This window comes from Aspergillus piperis (assembly GCF_003184755.1).
Source record: "Aspergillus piperis CBS 112811 unplaced genomic scaffold BO85scaffold_4, whole genome shotgun sequence".
Taxonomy (NCBI): Eukaryota; Fungi; Ascomycota; class Eurotiomycetes; order Eurotiales; family Aspergillaceae; genus Aspergillus; species Aspergillus piperis.
The window spans coordinates 89,999-106,678 of record NW_020291594.1 but is presented as its reverse complement, the minus strand read 5'-3'; the positions used below and the strand labels follow the sequence as shown (position 1 = coordinate 106,678).

The 16,680-nt window shown below is 50.4% G+C and overlaps 5 protein-coding genes across 5 annotated transcripts; 2 read left to right on the top strand and 3 right to left on the bottom strand.

Moving 5' to 3' along the window:
• Positions 1–1,941: 1,941 nt before the first annotated feature.
• BO85DRAFT_446662 (uncharacterized protein) lies at positions 1,942–2,427 on the bottom strand. Its single transcript, XM_025659551.1, has one exon. It carries the CDS (start codon positions 2,411–2,413, stop codon positions 2,099–2,101), a length of 315 nt encoding a protein of 104 aa, XP_025518005.1. The 5' UTR covers positions 2,414–2,427; the 3' UTR covers positions 1,942–2,098.
• A 1,867-nt stretch (positions 2,428–4,294) lies between these two features.
• On the bottom strand, positions 4,295–4,699 carry BO85DRAFT_435776 (uncharacterized protein; the record flags this gene model as incomplete). The annotated part of the gene is made up of 1 exon (XM_025658543.1): positions 4,295–4,699. The coding sequence occupies one exon, from the start codon at positions 4,697–4,699 to the stop codon at positions 4,295–4,297; it is 405 nt and encodes a 134-aa protein (XP_025518004.1).
• Positions 4,700–5,933: 1,234 nt separating this feature from the next.
• BO85DRAFT_366506 (class I SAM-dependent methyltransferase) lies at positions 5,934–7,203 on the top strand (the record flags this gene model as incomplete). Its single annotated transcript, XM_025655784.1, has 2 exons — positions 5,934–6,163; positions 6,306–7,203. 2 exons carry the CDS (start codon positions 5,934–5,936, stop codon positions 7,201–7,203), a joined length of 1,128 nt encoding a protein of 375 aa, XP_025518003.1.
• A 710-nt stretch (positions 7,204–7,913) lies between these two features.
• On the bottom strand, positions 7,914–10,074 carry BO85DRAFT_391436 (Set1-mediated histone H3-K4 methylation subunit Swd1). The gene is made up of 5 exons (XM_025656807.1): positions 9,823–10,074; positions 9,709–9,770; positions 9,562–9,650; positions 9,345–9,485; positions 7,914–9,285 (listed from the first exon to the last, which is right to left on the bottom strand). The coding sequence occupies exons 1-5, from the start codon at positions 9,890–9,892 to the stop codon at positions 8,196–8,198; spliced, it is 1,452 nt and encodes a 483-aa protein (XP_025518002.1). The 5' UTR covers positions 9,893–10,074; the 3' UTR covers positions 7,914–8,195.
• A 546-nt stretch (positions 10,075–10,620) lies between these two features.
• Positions 10,621–16,541, top strand: BO85DRAFT_218540 (DNA-directed RNA polymerase II core subunit RPO21). Its single transcript, XM_025654669.1, has 5 exons — positions 10,621–10,832; positions 10,906–11,062; positions 11,128–11,198; positions 11,259–16,129; positions 16,186–16,541. The coding sequence occupies exons 1-5, from the start codon at positions 10,704–10,706 to the stop codon at positions 16,199–16,201; spliced, it is 5,244 nt and encodes a 1,747-aa protein (XP_025518001.1). The 5' UTR covers positions 10,621–10,703; the 3' UTR covers positions 16,202–16,541.
• The last annotated feature ends 139 nt before the right edge of the window (positions 16,542–16,680 follow it).

Below are 16,680 nucleotides of genomic sequence, written 5' to 3'. Positions count from 1 at the left end.
GATGAGGACCGTGCCCGCTAAGAATTTTTTCTGAATGAAAATCACTCACGGTCTTCTCGGAGATTCGTTGTTAATAATACCTCAAGCCTCATTGCCGTTTTGCCTGACCGGACGCGGATCAATTCGTGGCTGTGGCTGGCGGTAGCCATTAGTAACTGAAAGTCTCCAGTCGTAGATACCATGTGATTTTTTGTAGGTAAGTACTCAGCTACCCTTGTCTGTATAAGGTTCAATGGTGAGCCTCATAATCGGGGCTCCTTTGTATGTCAAGCCATGCCTCGCTGATTGGACGGAAACCGTAACGGTAAAAGTAGCTGTATTTAATGTAGACGGACACGTTCCGCAAGGCAAACACGAATGCAAGAAATAGGACGGTAACTGCGTTAGCTGAACCCCCTCCCTACATAATAGTAGGTATAATATAGTCACCAGATTTCGAAAGAACAGCCACAACAGACCGAGAGCTTTGCAATGCACGGCACCAGAAATCGGCTTTTATTATTATGAACAGACCGCAACTGGTCCCAACATCATCCCCGAAAGGAAGGTCGATTGTTGATGGCCAACGGCCGACTCCGAAGGCCAGACGGTTGGGCAAATCATGGGGCAGCAGTCGTATGGGTTGATATTTCCGATGGGGAACATTGGAAACCGGGCCGGGCGTCGACGGTGGATGATGCCACGACGACTCCATTCTGAGGTCGGAGCAAGCAGGGGGGCTTTTGCTTAGAAACCAACACCGTAGGTCTGTAGAGGTGAAGGGCAGGTATAGTTCTGCAGTGAGTGCGCATCTAACTATCGGGGCTATCAACTTGCTGGTCGTGTAATTAACCCAGAACTGCATGATCGAGTTAAATCTCGATGGGCTAAATTTTCTGGTCGGTAATTGCTGCCAACCATCTAGTTGGATTTTGAGAGGGGGGCCTGAAGTACTAAGCCAGCTAGTATAGTACGTGCCCCGTGATGATTCCCCAAAGGAAAGAGATAGCCGGGAAGACACAACCAGAGCTCTCACTCTCTCCCTTCCTTCCTTCCTTCCCAAATCAATCCTTGGTTGTTAGGTTGTGTCGTTTAAGGTAAATAAATGCGAGCCTTGCAGCAATGTTGGTCTGCGAAGATTTGTGGAACTCAAGTCGGGGGTAAGATGGTTGACTTGTCAGCGAACAATGGGAAAGTGAAGTGGCCATTAAGGAAGGTACTAGTAGCGCGGAGGAGCAAGCGTCAAAAAAAGTGCCTATCTTCTGGACGCATCCAGTAATGAATGACTTGATGCACAGCCGTACCACATGCAGTAAAAAATGAAATAAAAAGGCATGACTTGTATGGTTCACAGCCGTCAAGTAGATAAAATTGAAAGACTAGTAGAGGTAAGAAGAACCGAGAACCAGTCGTCAGTGCGTGTGATTACTGTGTGTGAAGGGGAGAGAGGAGAGAGAGAGGGAGAGAGGGGAAGGGGAAATCCCAAGTCTCCGGTGTATGCAGGCCGAGCAAGTGAGAACAGCCGATTTGACCAGGCACCAAGTACAACGCATAGAAGGATGATGCATGCATCATCACCATCGACCCGAGAGTCTGGGAAGCGGTGAAACGATCAACATGAGATTCCTACATTAAGGCAACTGCTGTTCCTTTAGGCCAAACGCCAGGCTGGTTCGGGCGCCAAGCGGGCGGGTGACCATGGGATGGATTGGAAGGACACATGTACGATGTATGTATGGAGTACAGAAGGGACAACTTGCATACGGAGTACATACTACATGCGTCGACCTAAGCACATAGTGTGCCCGGCTCACGGCGCTGACCGTCCATCCCTCCTCCGCCACCACCTGCCCAGTTCTTTTTCTTTCTCTCTCTTTTTCTCTCTGATTTTTGCTTCTTTGGGAAAGAGAGAGAGAGAGAGAGAGAGAGAGAGAGAGAGAGAGAGAGAGAGAGAGAATGAGAGGGAGAGGGAGGGTGAGAGAAAGAGAGGCAGACAGAGAGAGAGCCTTGGATCTTTTGTTCGGTTTTGAATTTAGCCTTCTTCTGGCTTTCCTCGTTTTAATTTCAATTTTTATTTTTTTTTATTCTTATTTTATTTGACCTCCACACCCCCTCTCCCCTAACATATTGTTTGTCCAACCGTTCGGGATGAATCACAGGCCTCAGCTCCCAACGCTGATCCAGCATGTTGTCCCGATATATTGAGTTCCATGGTGCAGCCTGTCCAGGAATAGCTGGATGTAACGTAGCCCCCTTCCAGCCAGCCTCCCACACTTTCACTAATCTTCCAAGTGGTGGGTATGATAGATAGTACGGCTGAGGAACACTTGTAAGAATTCCGAGAATAATTGAGGTAGTAGTACAGAGTAAAACCTTCTTTTTTCAAATCTGTGGGAGGTGTCCAGAAGGAGTGGGTTTTTTCTCTTCCCAACATGCCCCCACTTGAGGATTTATTCCTGATCATCACAACGAGGTCATGATGTGATGAGTATCATGATAATCTCCGATCATGATCCTTTCCTGGCTTTCCTGGAAAGTCTTGTCCAATACTTAGTAGACCCAGAACTCATGATGTCCATGCCCACAGCCACGGGCTACTAGTTAGTAGTCGTCCAGGATGGAGCCTGAGTGGAACCAACGACCAGCGTGCGTGTAAGGAGTCTGAGTCTCTTGTCTCTCTGGCCAGTGAGATACAATGTATCTAGCGCTACGAGAGACAGATACGGAGCGCCCTCAGCAAATTGATCCACTCCGGAGCGGCTGCACGCAATGCCGTGGGATTAGTGACCCTGAACGATGGAGGGTTGGAACGGGTTTTGGTTTGCCTGTGGTGGGCGCTGCGGGCGCTACGGGCGAGGGTTGAAAGGGAAGCACGTCCGAAGCTTCAAATCCTTCAACCAGAGTGTTGGTAACGCTGCCTGACGCTTGCATGCCTGAGAATGCGGGCAGCGACCGCTAGGCCCACGGAGATATTGTGCGTTAGTGGCTCCCCCGAGGAAACTTTCCTTTATTCAACTAAGTGTGGGAGACGGTCCGCATCCCGCCCGGAAGTCACTTGGGCTAAATTTGATTGAGGACCCATCCATGGTTGCTGTCTTCCCTCGATCCTGGCTCGTTTCAATCTCTTTGGTTCATTATTCTTTTCCCCCCTCACAAACTTCCGTTTTATAGCGTCGGGCAAACTGATCCTGCCCTAACCTACTCTAAGCCATTAGACAAGCTGGCTTTTGGTGGAGTTTTCTTGCCCAGGTTTTTTTTTTCTTCTATTTTCCCTCATTTTCCTCTGTGATTTTATTCCCCTTTTGGTACACCCTCACACTCACTGTATATCCGGATGATCCCCCATTATTGTGATCACCGTTATTTTCTTGCTCGTCTTGTTACTGGTAAGACGGATACATACAAGCCGCGAACCGAGGCAATGGGAACTCGTATCAGAGCCTCAGGCAAAAAAAAGGGACGAAGGGTTGAATCTTCTCTGGTACCGGTTGGGAGGCAGGGTGTCGTACTAGAAGGACGGAATACCAGCGACATCTTCAACACCAATCATTTACCGCCAGCCTCGAACTGACCCAAAGTTATCAATCTGGGTGAGAACTGGTTTTTGGCGACCCGAAGTTAGGTATCCATGCTCTGCTTCTTGGCTTTTTGGAAGCGAAGGGAAAGGGAGGGAAAAGCTGAGGATAGAGAAGAAGTGGTAGACTAGAGAAGGATACCGATATAAAGAAATTCAATTCTGCCCGAAAGAGGAAAAGCATATGGAAAAGAAAAACCGGAAAAGGGAAAAATCAAAAGGTCGGAAATGCTAATTAGAGGTCAAAAAGGGAGCCAAAAACAAAAGAGGAAATAAAAAGAGGGGAGAAAAAACAAATGAAAAAAAAACCGGAACAACAAAAGGAAAAAAATAAAAAAATAGAAAAAAAAAAAGGATAAAAGAGAGACAAAGACCAAATGGGAAGACGCTAAGCTACTTACCTGCTTCGAACTCGTGGTGGATACAAGCTGTATGTATTTTGTGCGTATGATATACCGACAGCCTATGTGTCCAGGATTGTCCCCTGTGGATATAGCATGTAGTATGTAGGTCCGGGTGCACCGCCCTGGTAACACCTGGGAACACTAGCCAGACTCCCTAGTTAGTGCGTCTGTATGTTATGGTAGTAGTAAGTTAGTTAGCAAGCTAGTCAACATGTACCAACCATACATACCTAGTACATCGTGCATCCACCCTGGGATCGGTACCAGACAGCAGGCACACAGACGTTGGACGTGTCGCCCTGAGGAGGCAGTGAAGCGCCATCCAAACGTTTATTTTTTATTTGTCGCTAAGGGGTACAAATAGTTTGATGAATGAATTGATCGCTTGATTGATAGGACACGAGGGATTGTAAACATGGCAGCAGCGGATCAATACCGGATTATTGATCCAGGTTCCGGACGTCTGTTGGAAAGAAAAGACCCTCACAGCAGAGAGCCAGAGACAAGTCAGGACCTTAGTGATCCGCGTGTAGCTGCCCAGAGGTGCTAAGGAAGCCATGTTCCATGGTTGCCGGAGGGGCTCTACTTCCGGAGGGAACCAATGATGCTCGGAAGGCGCCAGATCGATAGCCAGGCGCATTTCCCACCATCCCCGACGCATCCATCCTGAACCCATGTCGGTACTCGACCACATCCTGACTCGCAGCAGCAGCAGCAGCAGCAGCAGCAGCAGAGATGCCATCTACAACAAACCACTAACCTCTGGAACCTCCACGTCTCATAACTGGCAGTAGTTCAAACCCAAATCGAAGCCAGTCTAGCCGCCAGATTGTTTACCTTTCTTATTGCTTGCCCTGATTTCTTCTCCCAAACCCAATCTCTCTTTTGCTCTTGGTCCACTCTCACTCATTCACTCTCTCTTTGCCTCTCACTGTCTGTCTGTCTCCCCTGCGTTTCCCACCATTCCAGCCCTTTTTCCCAGGCCCTCTAACCGCCCCGCCTTCGCGCCCGTGGGCCCAACGGGGTCAAGACAGCGGCTGCAACAACCTTAAAGGCAGGGTTGCTTTGCTTTTTGCCTTTTCTCCTTTGCCCTCTACTGTATTCCTCCTCCCCTCCCCTTCCTCTCCGCCGTCTAAATGGGCTCTCACTTCCGGGATCGGATTTTCCCTTTCTGATCCGATGATCCAGTCCCATTGACCTAATTCTCGATCGTCCCTCCCCCGATCCATGGTTGTTCTTTTAGTCGCTTCTCTCCTCGCAACGCCTGACTCCTACTTGTTGTTATCGATACTATTTATTATTCTTATTTTCTCGCCTATGCCGCTGCCGTGACCGCTACTTTCTCTTTTGTTCTCTTCCCCCGACGGTTTCCTGTCCTTGCGGGGAGAGGACTTATTTTATTCTATTTTTTTTTTTCCCTTTTCCTATTTAGTATCCTCATTCCTCCTTGTGCCTCGGCCGAGATTTGGGGATACTCTTCTCCACTGTGTGACTGTGTGCGTGTGTGTGTGTGTGTGCGCACGGGTGTGCGTGCATCTTTGCTCTCATACATATTTCCAAGCTTGGGGGTAAAATACACTATTGTGGACTTGGATCATTCTTACTTGCCTTGGCTTTTTACTCTGCGGCTTTCCACTCCCCTCTTTCTTCCACTCCTTTAATTCCCTTCAACGGCCAGTGCTGGGTTCCGCTGAGGATATCTTCGGCGAGTTTGTTGTTGCCATCCTTTCGTCAATCCAATCATTGGCTCATTTGCGGCGCCGAACTTCCAACTTCCTCTATGTGCCACCTGACTTTCGATACCCCGATATCACCCACAGCCTGCATACACCCTGTTGGCTAACATTGGCGTTTTACGTTACCGTCAACCAAGAACGCCGGCCTTTGATTGAACGCACCCCTGTGTCCTTACCATATCTTGAGCAGGAAAAGTCGAATTCTTTCGTAGTGAATCGATTCCTGGACTTCTGGGTCTCATGTTTGAAATCGGACGAGTTTTGCACCCACCAATCACCATGGCTTCGCCGAATCGCAATAACTACAGCTACCAAGGGTTAGGATCTTATGATTCCGGCCGTTCCAGGCAAAACTCGGGGGCCATGGACATCCACGTCCTCACAGGTCAAGAACCTCCTCGAGAACCCCCACCCAACGATGATCCTTATGATGGTCATGGGGGTCCAGATCAGACAAGCCGTTATACCAGGTACTTCACCCTTTCCCATACTGTGCACCCCACACACCCCCGCAAAATCCCTGTTCCTCGTGCTGTGCAAAATCGCTAGTATTCTACAACTATCGGGCGACTAATTCAGGGATCTTCTCCTTCTGTTGTTCGTTTGATTTAGGCCTCCAAACAGATGGCTCTTCTATGAAGAAAATGGGAGAACATATCATGGTTATCGCAGAGGAGTTTACCCGCTGCCATGTGATGAAGAGGAGCAGGACCGTCTCGATATCTTCCATAAGCTGTTCACGGTAGCACGGGTGTCCGAGAGCTTAATTTACGCACCTCACCCTCCAAATGGTAGATTCCTAGATCTGGGATGCGGCACTGGGATCTGGGCCATTGACGTGGCCCATAAGTATCCCAATGCTTTCGTGGCTGGGGTAGATCTAGCACCTATACAGCCTCCCAACCACCCTGACAACTGCGAGTTCTATGCGCCTTTTGACTTTGAGGCGCCATGGACACTTGGGGAGAATTCTTGGGATCTAATCCACCTGCAGATGGGTTCCGGCAGTGTTCTGGGCTGGCCGAATCTCTACAAGCGAATCTTAAGGCATCTTCAGCCTGGGGCATGGTTTGAACAAGTGGAAATAGATTTCGAACCCCGCTGCGATGATCGCTCCCTGGATGGACTGGCACTCCGGGAATGGTACCAGTACCTGAAACAGGCGACACAAGATACTATGAGGCCCATAGCGCACAGCTCCCGGGATACCATCAGACACCTTGAGGAGGCAGGCTTTACTCAAATCGACCATCAGATGGTGGGGTTGCCTCTCAACCCTTGGCACCATGATGAACATGAGAAAAAGGTAGCCCGTTGGTATAACCTTGCAATCTCTGAAAGTATCGAGACGCTCAGCCTCGCCCCTTTCAGTCGCATCTTTCACTGGGACTTGGAGAGAATCAGACAAATCACGGCGGAGGTTAAGTCACAGGCCTTCAACAAGGAAATCCACGCTTACAACATCTTACACATATACCAGGCACGGAAGCCGGGCGGCCCGTCCCTTTGAAAATGCTGAAATAATTACGGCAGCGCCGGCTGTAATGCAAATTTCATTTCGGATACCCATATACAGCCTCTGTGGGAGGGTCCTCCTACCTGTTTACTTCTTTTTTCTATTCCCTTTTTCTCGATGAGAATAAGTGACGACCGATCCCGTCTCCTTGACGGGATCATACTGAATTGCATATACACCAGAGCGAGCAGAGTCCACAGAACCATTCATGGACTTAAACTCATTACCAATACTGTTTGTTTGACGCACGAATGCCAGGAACGCAGGCAGGCCTATCTTCGTTGTATTATCGCCTACTCTAGTGCAGACAGCCGAATGGCACAAGGATTTCGCGAACACGACGTATATCGTCAATCACACCATGAGGATGATTGCCGTCTCAGGAAATACTGCTCGAGTTGAGAAATTATTCAAGCTCTTCAAGAGGGTGAGATGCCGGTGTCGGGACTCACGGAAGTGACACGACGACTCTAAAGTATCAGCTTTGCCAGAATCCAGGAGTAACTATCATCCTCAATGTTGTACTTCTTGGAAACATCTGCAACCAAGGCTGACTGCTTTGCGGCAATGGCACCACCGTGGCAGTTGACTGAGTGCTCGTGGTGACGGACCCCCTGAGGCCTCTCAACACCAGCCACTCCATTAAGACCCAACAATCTCCAATGATGGTGGCGGTCCTGTGACGAAACCACCTTTGATTTGGTACTCATTAATGAACTAGATGAGAAAGAAGCAAAACGGAGGGCTCAAAAAATAACGCGAAGCCCTTCAAATGGGTTCTACTGAATATTTTCTCTTTCACCGAAACTCCACCGATCATGTACCGTAAGTATATCGAAGAGTATGCCATGTCCCTTGAGACAGCCTACCAGACGCCAAGAACTCACTAACTGACATATAACCCAATAGATGACTCGCAAAGTAAGACAGAAGCAACACTCAGAACAGTGAGAGAACGCAGTGTGTTAGCCCACACAAAGTACAACTTAGCGCCGCCGACCCTTCTGACCTCGTGTGCTGCCGTTCCTACCGCCACTTACACTGTCCTTCTCCCCATCCCCGTTAGCATTCGTTCGGTCTCGCGCTGCGCCTGGACTACGTCTCCTCATCGTCCCGGGTCCAACAGCGATGATATCATCCTCGCTTTCACTGTCCGAAATATCAAGAAGGACTGGCATGCGAAATGAGGTAACAATATCCTCATCCGCGCCGTCTTTGTTTACTTCAATTGTGAGAACATCGGGGACCTCGTCTTCCTGGTCTAAACGACGCTGGTGAATTTCCTCTGCCGGGTGGATATCGAACTCATCTTCACGTTCAACATACTCGACGTTCTCTTCGACCTCACCGAAGTCAGGGGCCAGGGCTGACCATTTCTGAGGCGTCACAATCGACCAAGTATAGATGCACCCAGATTCTAAGCCACAGGCAACCACCATCGGACGGCTAGGGTGCCACTCAACCACTCCTAGTTCTTCGCGGGGGCCTTCCAAAATCTTGACCAGGGAGCCGTGGCTCCGCTCCCAGACATAAATGTCAGGGTTCATGAATGTGGACGCAGTAACAAACTCCCCGGTGGAAGAAAATGCTACATGGTTCCAACTCAAACGGTTCACCACATCTTGGAACTTATGTTCCACTTGGAGTTTGATGTTGGTAGGCTCTAGATCGATACCCAGTTGCGAGAGATCCGGCATGAGTATTGTGCGTATCACGCGATCAGAGCTGTTGACTAGTAGATCCCGACCGTTACTCGCTAGGCGAAGTAAGATCACCACACCATTGCAGAGCCGAGTGGAATGTATTGTGGTACAGGTTTGTGTCTCAATAATATTGATCCAACCCTTAGATGTACCTGCTATGATATGGTTTCCTAAAGCAGTGAAGATCGTAACGCACGTGGAATGTTTCGCATCTTGAGCTGCTTGTTTCGCAGCAACGGCGGGGTCAATTTCTTCGTTCTTTGGAGGCGGAGGGCGAAATGGAGCGGATGGAAGGATGCGCTTGACGGGCTTGGGTAACGAAACATCCACGAGGACAGGCTGATCTTCGAAAAGAGACGCTACAAAGAGCAAGCTGCAAGAGGGGCGTGTCAGCAATATGCTAGCCGCTAAGCAATAGAAGGGCTGTCATACTGGTTATAAGGGTGTAGTTCTGCGATATAAACGGGTGCTTCGAAGCGGACGGTGCGGACCCGGGAGCCATCTTTCAAATCCCATAGAATACATTTCCAGTCCTGAGAAGAACTCAGAAGATAACGGCCGTCTCTTGACCAACTGTACACCGATTGTAGTTAGTATCAATGTGCGTACGGCGGATTGCGCCGAGGGGGGATGTGTGTGAATGAGCTACCTTAATGACTGAATCTGCCTGGTATGACCTCGTAGCTTTCGCGCAACCCCGTTGGTTTCCACATCAAAAATGACTACTGTTCCATCAACCTGGGACACGGTTATTGATTTAATCTTAAGCAATCCCCGCATGTTGTTGGCAACCAACCCGTCCAGACGCCAGATAGTCTCCTTTGCGATTAAACCGCAGACAAGTCGCATGTCCACTTCCTGATGTAGGATTAGTGATCACACCTTAGAAGAATGATGAAGTGCGACATACTCAGCTTCTCCGTCAACGTGTCTGGATAATCCTGAGCTAGGACAAAGGGATCAACAAGAGACAAATTCATGATGCTAGATTCACGCAGAATAGTTCGGCAAGCGTCAAGTCAGAGCCAGCAAGTCAAACGACAAAAGAGGCGGTAAGTTCCCAGCCTGCGAAGAAGGCCGGGAGGTTCGCTCGGGCGCAAACATCCAGTGTAGTCAATAGCCACAGATTTAATGAAATCAAGCCGGGCGGGGAATGGGAAATACCGGCTGGCAAAGTGAATTGAAGCCGAAGGGGAAATAAAGCGACGAGCAGGCGGTGAAGAGGTCACATAAATTTGTCAATTGCCTTCCCCAGTAATTGTTCTGTAACTGCACTCTGAGTGGCGGAGAGTTTTACTGCCACCTCACATTTGCCCCACTATGGGTTTAGCGCTGCGGACTTTTAAAGGGCCGGATGGTCGCGCTAGCTTGCGGCTCAGAAAACTCGTTGCCCCATCGCCGACTGACCTGACGTCCAACCGTCTCCCTTTCATCACCTCAACACGCCTCCTGTCCATCGCCCAACAACCCCGACCATCGCGCTTTGCATCGCGATATCACTTTCCGAGCTGGAGATATCGCCAAGATCGACCGTGACCCTCTTTTTTCCCGCCCTTTTCGAGCTTCGCGCAGTCGGTGGATAAGGTCGCAGGCGCCCTCGTGGCAAGGGCTGCCAGAGGCCTAGGCCGGCCAGTTTGCTCGCAAACATTTGCATCGTCGCTTCAGCCCATTTAGACTGTCTATAGATCAGTGCTTCCGACACGTCAGTTTCTGTCTTGCTCGGTCATATTTCGACTCCTTCGTCATCGCATACCCCCGGAGAACGATCAACCGACGACATCAACCACCATCATGGCGAACGTGTACTTTCCCTATTCCAAGGCGCCTCTGCGCACCATCAAGGAGATCCAGTTTGGTTTGTTCTCACCCGAGGAGATCAAGCGGATGAGTGTGGTCCATGTTGAATATCCGGAGACGATGGTTTGTTTTTCCTGAAGTGCCGCCCACACCGACTGAACGTGGCAAAACGCTAACGCGGTAACACAACAAACAGGATGATCAACGGCAACGGCCGCGCACAAAGGGTTTGAACGACCCACGCTTGGGAACAATCGATCGGCAATGGAACTGTGAAACTTGTGAGGAAGGCCAGAAGGAGTGTCCTGGTCATTTCGGACATATTGAGCTTGCCACACCGGTTTATCATATTGGTATGTTATCGGCCAGCCAGGGGGATTTTAGTCTCATGTTGTACGCTTGCTAACCTCTGCTCCAGGTTTCTTGACTAAGATCAAGAAGCTGCTTGAGACGGTCTGCCACAACTGTGGCAAGATCAAAGCCAATACGGTTAGTCATCCCTTATGGGATGGCAAATCTATCACGGCATATTTGCTGACATGAAACCAGTCCGACCCCAAGTTTTTAGAAGCCCTGCGCATGCGAGACCCCAAAAGACGATTCGACCACATCTGGCGACTGTCCAAAGACGTTCTTATCTGCGAAGCCGACCCTCCCCCGGACGATGACGAGCCCTTCTCGAAAGAGAACTCCAAACCCGTTCGGATGCACGGTGGTTGCGGTAATGCCCAACCTCAGATTCGTAAGGAAGGTATCACTCTTGTTGGAACGTGGAAGCCGAATAAGATGATGGACGAGATGGACATGCAGCAACCTGAGAAGAAGGTTATCACCCCGCAGGTTGCGTTGAACGTTTTCCGTAACATCTCTTACGAGGACGTTCGTATCATGGGTTTGAGCAATGACTATGCCCGTCCTGAGTGGATGATCATCACCGTCTTGCCGGTTCCCCCTCCTCCTGTTCGTCCCAGTGTGCTTGTCGGCGGCAGCACCAGCGGCCAGCGTGGTGAGGATGATCTGACATACAAGCTGGCTGAAATTGTCAGAGCCAACCAGAATGTTCAACGCTGTGAGCAGGAAGGCGCCCCAGAGCACGTCGTGCGCGAGTTCGAGTCGCTCTTGCAGTACCATGTCGCCACTTATATGGACAACGATATCGCTGGTCAGCCGAAGGCCATGCAGAAGTCGAATCGCCCAGTCAAGGCTATTCGGAGTCGTTTGAAGGGTAAGGAGGGTCGTTTACGACAGAACTTGATGGGTAAGCGTGTGGATTTCTCTGCACGTACTGTCATTACTGGTGACCCCAACTTGTCTCTTGAGGAGGTCGGTGTTCCGAAGAGTATCGCGAGAACCTTGACTTATCCCGAGGTTGTCACACCCTACAACATCGAGAAATTGCAGACTCTGGTCTCGAACGGTCCGAATGAACACCCGGGTGCTCGGTATATTGTCCGAGACAATGGTGAGCGCATTGATCTTCGTCATGCCAAGAGAGCCGGTGGCCAACAGTTGTTGTACGGATGGAAGGTTGAGCGTCACATCATGGACGGCGATGTCATTCTGTTCAATCGACAGCCCTCTCTTCACAAAGAGTCCATGATGGGTCACCGTGTTCGCGTCATGCCTTATTCCACTTTCCGGTTGAATTTGTCTGTCACTACCCCTTACAACGCCGATTTCGATGGTGATGAGATGAACTTGCACGTCCCTCAGAGCGAGGAATCGCGCGCGGAATTGAGTCAACTGGCATTGGTCCCCATGAACATCGTGTCTCCCCAGCGAAACGGCCCGCTCATGGGTATCGTGCAGGATACGCTGTGTGGTATTTACAAGATTTGCCGTCGTGATGTCTTCTTGACAAAGGATCAAGTCATGAACATCATGATGTGGGTTCCTGATTGGGATGGGGTGATTCCTCCCCCGGCAATTCTGAAGCCTAGACCTCGCTGGACAGGAAAGCAGATGATCAGTATGGCGCTTCCTTCTGGTCTTAACCTTCTGCGTGTGGACAAGGATAACTCGCCGCTTTCTGAGAAGTTCTCGCCTCTGGCTGACGGTGGTCTTCTTATCCACAACGGTCAACTGATGTATGGTATGTTCTCCAAGAAGACGGTTGGTGCTAGCGGTGGTGGTGTCATCCATACTATCTTTAACGAGTATGGTCATGGTACGGCTGTTGCTTTCTTCAATGGTGCGCAGAGAATTGTCAACTACTGGCTTTTGCACAACGGTTTCAGTATTGGTATCGGTGACACTATCCCCGATGAGCTTACAATCCAGCGGATTGAGAACTGTGTGCGCAACAGAAAGAAGGAGGTCGAGTCGATTACTGCAAGTGCTACTGACAACACTCTCGAGCCTCTACCCGGTATGAACGTCCGTGAGACCTTTGAGAGTAAGGTGTCTCGTGCTTTGAACAACGCTCGTGATGAGGCTGGTAGCGAAACCGAAAAGAGTTTGAAGGATCTGAACAACGCCATCCAGATGGCGCGGTCCGGTTCTAAGGGTTCGACTATTAACATTTCCCAGATGACTGCTGTGGTCGGACAACAGTCAGTCGAAGGAAAGCGTATTCCTTTCGGATTCAAGTACCGTACCTTGCCTCACTTCACCAAGGACGATTACTCTCCCGAATCCCGTGGATTTGTTGAAAACTCTTATCTGCGTGGTTTGACCCCCACCGAGTTTTTCTTCCACGCCATGGCTGGTAGAGAAGGTTTGATTGATACCGCTGTCAAGACCGCTGAAACTGGTTACATCCAACGTAAGCTGGTCAAGGCTCTTGAAGAAGTCATGGTCAAGTATGATGGCACTGTTCGGAACTCTTTGGGTGATATCATCCAGTTCATCTACGGAGAAGATGGTCTTGATGGTGCTCATATTGAGAACCAGCGGGTGGACATCATCAAGTGCTCGGATGACAAGTTCCGTGATCGTTTCCGTGTCGATCTGATGGATCCTGAGCGCACCCTGGGACCAGAGGTACTGGAGCAGGCCAACGAAATCGCAGGTGATGTCGAGGTCCAGAGACATCTGGATGAAGAATGGGAGGATCTTCTCAAGGATCGTGCATTCCTTCGCTCTGTGGCAAAGGAAGACGAGGAGATGATGCAGCTTCCGATCAATGTGCAGCGTATTCTGGAAACCGCCAGAACTACATTCAGGATCCGCGAGGGTACCATTAGCGATCTTCATCCCGCTGAGGTCATCCCTCAAGTGCGTTCTCTGCTGGATCGTTTGCTTGTGGTTCGCGGAGATGATATCATTTCGCGTGAAGCTCAAGAAAACGCGACCTTACTTTTCAAGGCCCAGCTTCGCAGCCGTCTCGCGTTCCGCAGATTGGTTACGGAGTACTCCATGAACAAGCTGGCATTCCAGCACGTTATTGGGGCTATTGAAAGCCGATTCGCCAAGGCTGGTGCCAACCCTGGCGAAATGGTTGGTGTGCTTGCTGCTCAGTCTATTGGTGAGCCTGCCACGCAGATGACACTGAACACTTTCCACTTTGCTGGTGTCTCGTCTAAGAACGTCACCTTGGGTGTTCCTCGTCTAAAGGAAATTTTGAACGTTGCTACCAACATCAAGACCCCCTCCATGACGGTCTACCAGGAAGCTGCTCGGTCATTTGACAAGGAGGGTGCCAAACAATTGCGTAGCGCTGTCGAACACACAAGCTTGCGTTCCGTTACGGAAGCAACCGAGATCTACTACGATCCCGATATCCAGACTACGGTCATCGAAAACGACCGGGATATGGTCGAGTCCTACTTCATCATTCCCGAAGATGTCACGGATGATGCGTCGCGCCAGTCCAAGTGGCTGCTCCGTATTATCCTCAGTCGGCCGAAGCTTCTGGATAAGGGTCTTACTGTGCAGGATGTCGCTTCTAGGATCAAGGCTGCCTACCCCAAGGATATCGCTGTCATCTTCAGTGATAACAACGCGGATGAGCAGGTTATCCGTATCCGTCAGATCCAGGATTACAAGGAGGACGAGGAGGATGACGACATCGAATACGATGTTACGCTTAAGAAGTTGGAGCAGCATCTCCTTGACACTCTTACCCTCCGTGGTGTTCCCGGCGTCGAGCGGGCGTTCATCAACGAGAAGAGCAAGGTCAGAGTTCTGGAAGATGGATCATTGTTCGCTAGCAAGACCGATCCGCTTTGCAAGGAGTGGGTTCTCGAAACAAGTGGCTCGTCTCTGGGTGAGGTTCTGGCAATCCCCGGTGTCGATGCTACTCGTACGTACTCCAACCAGTTTATCGAGGTTTTCGAGGTGTTTGGTATCGAAGCCGCACGGACAGCTGTTCTTCGCGAATTGACCCAGGTGCTTGCGTTCGACGGTTCTTATGTCAACCACCGCCATTTGGCGCTACTGGTCGATGTCATGACTGTACGAGGCTACCTGACACCTGTCACTCGACACGGTATCAACCGTGCTGATAACGGTGCACTCATGCGTTGTTCGTTCGAAGAAACCGTCGAGATTCTGTTGGAAGCGGCCGCTTTCGGAGAGCTGGACGATTGCCGTGGTGTTTCTGAGAACCTTATTTTGGGCCAGATGGCTCCTGCTGGTACCGGAGAGTTCGATATCTACCTTGACCAGAACCTCATGAACACTGTCGTGTCGAACAATGCTCGCTTCGGTGTTATGGGAGCGATCGGCGCCAAGGATGCCATCATCTCCGACGGTGCTGCTACTCAGTATGACACGGGCTCGCCTATGCAGGAGAGTGCTTACATCGGCACTCCCGACCCCGAGTCGAACTTCTCCCCCATTCGCCAAGCCGGTGCCGAGACTCCTGGTGGCTTCACCGAATACCAGCCTACTGGCGGCTTTGGAGGCGGGTTCAGTCCGGCAGCTACAAGCCCAGCTGGCTATTCCCCCAGCAGTCCGTTCAGCGCGAACCCGACGTCGCCTGGCTACTCCCCGACCTCGAGTTATTCTCCCACGTCACCGGGTATGGCTATCACCAGTCCTCGTTTCATGTCGACGTCTCCTGGGTTCTCCCCAGCGAGTCCGTCATTTGCTCCGACATCACCAGCATACTCTCCTACCTCTCCTGCGTATGGCCAGGCATCTCCCACGTCGCCATCGTACTCGCCAACTTCGCCAGGGTTCTCGCCGACATCGCCGAACTACAGTCCTACTTCACCCAGTTTCAGCCCGGCTTCACCGGCCTTTAGCCCAACCTCGCCTAGCTACAGCCCGACAAGCCCTGCTGTTGGTGGTGTTGGCCGGCATCTGTCACCCACTTCTCCTACCTCACCTAAGTACACGCCTACTTCGCCTGGGTGGTCTCCTACGAGCCCCCAGACGTATTCTCCTACATCTCCCAACTTTGCCGGCTCGCCGACGTCACCTGGAGGACCAACGTCTCCTGGCTACAGCCCGACGTCGCCGGCTTTCAGCCCTACGTAAGTAACTCATGAGCAACGATTGAATATCATTTGGTCGCTAACCAAGCATGCAGATCTCCACGCCAGTGAAATCCTAAGATGGTTGCTTTGCTCCTTTCTGACCTTCGCTGTATCATTGTACTATCACCTACCTCCCAGACGACCTCTAAGAGGAACAAAAGAAAAAAACATCTTGCATTGTATGTTGCGGAATTGGTTGGTTATTTCATGCAGAATTTGGGGCGCCTGTAGCCTTTCCCTTTCACCCATCCGTTTTTAAACTGTATGTTTTTCTCTTCTTGCGTCAGCCTGCAGGTCGATCCCCTTATTATCCCGTATTAGTTTCCTTTCCTACTTTTTCTTATTTTCGAGCCAGCCTGCTGAAATTGCGAACGGTTTTGTGGGTTGGTGATATTCTGTGTTTTGCTTGTTTTCTTTCCCCTTTTTTCGCACATTGAACTACCAAGCGTTTAGACTTGAGGATGCTTGTGGACCATGACTCGGTTATGAGAATACGATGGTCCTCTCCGGAGATGGTGTTGTTTTCTCTGAGTTTGCATCGAGGACGA

What these genes read in the sequence shown, in the direction of transcription:
- BO85DRAFT_446662 (XM_025659551.1), bottom strand. Translation starts at nt 2,413, where the DNA reads ATGTTGGGAAGAGAAAAAACCCACTCCTTCTGGACACCTCCCACAGAT.
- BO85DRAFT_391436 (XM_025656807.1), bottom strand. Translation starts at nt 9,892, where the DNA reads ATGAATTTGTCTCTTGTTGATCCCTTTGTCCTAGCTCAGGATTATCCA. An exon ending in ACTATCTGGCGTCTGGACGG is followed by an intron (nt 9,651 to 9,708) that starts GTTGGTTGCCAA and finishes ACCGTGTCCCAG; the next exon opens with GTTGATGGAACAGTAGTCAT. An exon ending in AGGCAGATTCAGTCATTAAG is followed by an intron (nt 9,486 to 9,561) that starts GTAGCTCATTCA and finishes ATCGGTGTACAG; the next exon opens with TTGGTCAAGAGACGGCCGTT.
- BO85DRAFT_218540 (XM_025654669.1), top strand. Translation starts at nt 10,704, where the DNA reads ATGGCGAACGTGTACTTTCCCTATTCCAAGGCGCCTCTGCGCACCATC. An exon ending in CACACCGGTTTATCATATTG is followed by an intron (nt 11,063 to 11,127) that starts GTATGTTATCGG and finishes CCTCTGCTCCAG; the next exon opens with GTTTCTTGACTAAGATCAAG. An exon ending in GCAAGATCAAAGCCAATACG is followed by an intron (nt 11,199 to 11,258) that starts GTTAGTCATCCC and finishes ACATGAAACCAG; the next exon opens with TCCGACCCCAAGTTTTTAGA.